The 3,937-nt window shown below is 44.8% G+C and overlaps 1 protein-coding gene across 1 annotated transcript; it reads right to left on the reverse strand.

Moving 5' to 3' along the window:
* Positions 1–1,256: 1,256 nt before the first annotated feature.
* Positions 1,257–1,936, reverse strand: MSX2 (msh homeobox 2; the record flags this gene model as incomplete). The annotated part of the gene is made up of 1 exon (XM_010168661.1): positions 1,257–1,936. A coding segment is annotated over one exon (438 nt), but the record flags the coding sequence as incomplete, so codon positions are not given.
* Between the last annotated feature and the right edge of the window lie 2,001 nt (positions 1,937–3,937).

Below are 3,937 nucleotides of genomic sequence, written 5' to 3' on the forward strand. Positions count from 1 at the left end.
TCATCTATAGTGGGTCCCAGGCAGTGACAGTGCCTGGGTCAAAACAAACCAAAACCAGCAAAACCTCGTGGCTTTTTTTTTTTCCTTTTCTTTTCGTTTTTTTCTGCTTTTTTTTTTGTTTGTTTGTTTCTTTCTTCCACAACAACATGCTAAGAAAATAAATCCAGGAGAAGCTCTGCCTTCAATGCTCCGCAGCCTTTAGTTTAACTTTCTCACAAAGTTTAGCAAGAGTAATACACATAATACAATAGTTATAAGGAGAAGCCTGGGGAACATTCTGCCAGCGCTCGGGGAGCTCCCGCGGGGACGGACATGTTACGCAGTCTCTTGGCACCCCACCGTCCTACTAGTAGGGTTGGTTGTTTGTGATACCTGGATCTCTCTTAAGAAGGGCTTGATGCATGAGTCACTTATATTGGCATCCTTAGCAAGGGAAGGAGAGGAAGACTCGGGGGGTTCTATTTAATACAGACTGTTGCAAATACTGATAAAAACCCCCAAGCATCTCCCAAAAGTGTTCAACAATCATTTGCTCAACCACCACTGTGGAAACAACCCATGTCTTCTTTCCCCAGAAAGCTTCCTTCCCTCTCTCCTGGTTTTCAAAGAGCATTGCAGAGCCAAGATTACCTGGCTGTAGCCAAAAATTTCTAGGCATGCCAATAGGAAGAGATAAAGACCAGACTGCCTAATAACCCTCCCTTGCACTTTACCTCCCCTCACAGTGCTTAACAAACGCTGAAGCTATGTATACAGATAAAGGCATTACAGGAGCCAACAGTGGAGAAAGCTGTTACTCTACATTTAGGGACCCCGATGCTCATCTTGTTGCAAAGATCTGTCGAGGTTTGGGATGCAAAAATTTTCCCTAGCCTCACAAATGCAGGAACTTGCTGGCTCTGAACTTCACTCGGACTCTATTTGGTCTAGTTTCTATTTACATGGTGTCTCTAGCTAAGGGCTCTGCTTTCTTTAAAAAAAAAAATAAACACAAAACCAAACAAACAACAAAACCTTGATTATACCTTTTTATTTCCCCCCCCCCGCCCCCATATTAAGAGATGACATTTGAGGGCAGGGGTTTAGGGCATGTACCCCTCTTACTTTAAACATGTGTTGGGCCCCATCAGGAAGGCATCAAGAAATCTCTGCCCCCATGAGATTGCTTTTTCACCTGTTCCTTTTTATTCTTGTTTTATGTGCACTGTATAAAAACCCTACATTTGCTCAAATTTTTTTCTTTTTTTTGTTTGCTTGTTTTCACTTTTTTTTTTTTCTTTGAGGGTCAGACTCTGAGCACTCAAAGCACTCTTAGAAGACACCCAACCCGCAGCATACAGGATGCCTTGCTTTGCTAACGCAAACTCCTGTACACTCAGGATGGCAGACAGAAGCGTGCAGAAAGAACGGCCAGTACTGGTTGGGATACTGCCTTCTCCGGGTTGGACATGATCCACCAGGAAGTCTGTCTCACTGTCGCTTTGTCTTTCTGATCTTCTTAGGATAAGTGGTACATGCTGTATCCAACGGGAGTAGCATAGAGTCCAACGGGTGGGATAGGAAGCACAGGTCTGTGAAAAGGGTAGGATGTTCCATACAATGAGGCAGCCTGGATGGGAGAGTTGATAGGGAAAGGGAGGCTGAACCCTGATGGCAACATGGGCTTCGCTGCCATTTTTAGCTTCTCTAGCTCAGCCTCCTGCAGTCTCTTGGCCTTGGCCCTCCGATTCTGGAACCAGATTTTGACCTGGGTCTCTGTGAGGTTGAGGGAGCTGGAGAACTCGGCTCTCTCGGCGATGGAGAGATACTGCTTCTGGCGGAACTTGCGCTCCAGAGCTAGCAGCTGGGAAGTTGTGAATGGGGTGCGGGGCTTCCTATTCGTCTTGTGCTTCCTCAGGGTGCAGGCAGTGGGGCTCAGGTGTCCTGCAAGGAAGGGAAAGGCCGGTTATCACAAAAGCAGGGAGACCCGGGTGCTCTGGAGAGACGTGCTGCGGTTGAGGGCTGGGGCGGGAAGCAGAGGGAGTATCTGAAGGGAGAGTCCCACCAGGTGATACCCTCAAACCAGGGGATCCTTTTGCAAGTGGCTCTGGAAATCTCTTCCTGGCCAAAGTTATATTCACAGGACTTCAGCAGATGTCCTGGGAAGTTAAATTTATGCTCAGTGATTTCAAAAGGACAGCCTGTAGGCAAACATGGCACAAAGGATTCAGAGACAGACACACAGCAGATCACTTCAGGAGTCACATCACAGGGGTCTGGAGCACACAAAACAGCTGTCTTGGTAGCTGCAAAACTAGAGGAGTAATTCAAACAAAGCACAAGACAAACATCTACGCAAAAGCAGGAGATTCACAAAAGGACAGTGGTGCAAGAGATGAGCCAAGCCCAGCCCTGCTCCAGGATTTCTGCACCAAGAACAGCAAATCAACCCTATCTTTATTTTTTTATTTTTAATTTTTTTTCTGACAGCTGGCTGAAGAAGTGAGTCTGATAATTTTTGTGGTTTTGATAACTGGGCATTTTTCTTGCTATCTCCCTGTTTGAAAGCAAGTTTTACCGCTGCTTAACAACTTTTTTTTTTTTTAATACTTGCTGAAAACCAGAAAATACTTTTTGAGAATACTTTTTTTTTAGCTTAGCTTTTATGACATTTGCCAATTAGAAAACAAAACAAAACAAACCAACACAACTGCAGCATCTGCAGCCAATACAAGTCAGAAAATCTCCTACCTTTTGTACTCGCCTTATGACCTAAACCAGGTTAGGCACATGTGCCCAAGATGGCATATTGCTGACTTGTCTCTAGATTCATTTTGCATTTCACTAATAATTTTGCAATCTAAGGAATAATTAAAAAGTGTACAGCTGACTTGAAAAGCTTCGCAATTTGGCTGTGTTTCAGATCACTCCCGAGGCATATGACAAACCACCCTGGCTCCCCAGCTTGACACAGAAAGTGACACACAGGCTGCTCTTAAGACGCTGCTAAATTTTGTACATGCTGTAGTACCTGGCTCAAATGCTTGTCAGTGTTTGCAGATCATGTTTCTGAACCCTTTTCACTTTTTTTTTTTTTTTTTAAATAAACTGGACCGCGAAGCTGTTTAAGTGAATATCATGCAATTAAAAAAATCCCACGAGGAGAGTGTTCACAAATTCAGAAAGGGGAGGGAGAAGACAGCTTCAGCAGAAAAAGTTAAATTTCTTCTCTTACTCTTCTTCTAGATACTGAACACGAAAAATAAATCCCTCTTAGAAATCAGCTTGTCAAATACCGTGTTATGATCACACGGAGGCATTTTAATAATTAAGGTGCTCACCGTGACATTTGGTTTACTCCTTAAACTAAATTCACATTACACAAAATCAACACTAAATTCACTACCGGTCACCCCATTATTCCACTCTCTCTTTTTAAACGCAACCTATTTATTTCCTCAAAGGGAAGCTCTCCGAAGACCCAGAAAAAAGGGGGGTGAGGGTCCTTCCAGGGGGGGGTGGGGTCTACAAGGGGATGCCGGTCCCAGCGCCTTCCCCGGCTTTCGGGTTAGCCCGACCCGGCCCGACTTTTGCTACGCACACGGGAAACCGCAAAAACGTGTTTTTAAATTAAATCCCGGACAACTATTTCCCCCGGAATACACCCAAACGTTCCCGGGCTTCTTCCCTCACCATCCCCCAGGTGACTGCCAAACTCTGATAAGAAGCAGGGACCGTCGCCACCGCAGAGCCCGTAATTGCGTTTATCCCGTGCCAGTCCTAAAACCATTCGCTGCAGTGATTTGTTTCGCTGGTTTGTTTGTTTGTTTTCCTGTTTTCTGTCCAATGTCGGACAAAAATCAGCACTTGGATACACTTTCCTCTCCGTGTTGATCAATATCGAACAGTCACAGCTTTTTCCCCAGTTCATTCCCCCCCCATAATATTAATACTAATA

This window comes from Antrostomus carolinensis, unplaced genomic scaffold, assembly GCF_000700745.2.
Source record: "Antrostomus carolinensis isolate BGI_N321 unplaced genomic scaffold, ASM70074v2 scaffold35175, whole genome shotgun sequence".
NCBI lineage: Eukaryota > Metazoa > Chordata > Aves > Caprimulgiformes > Caprimulgidae > Antrostomus > Antrostomus carolinensis.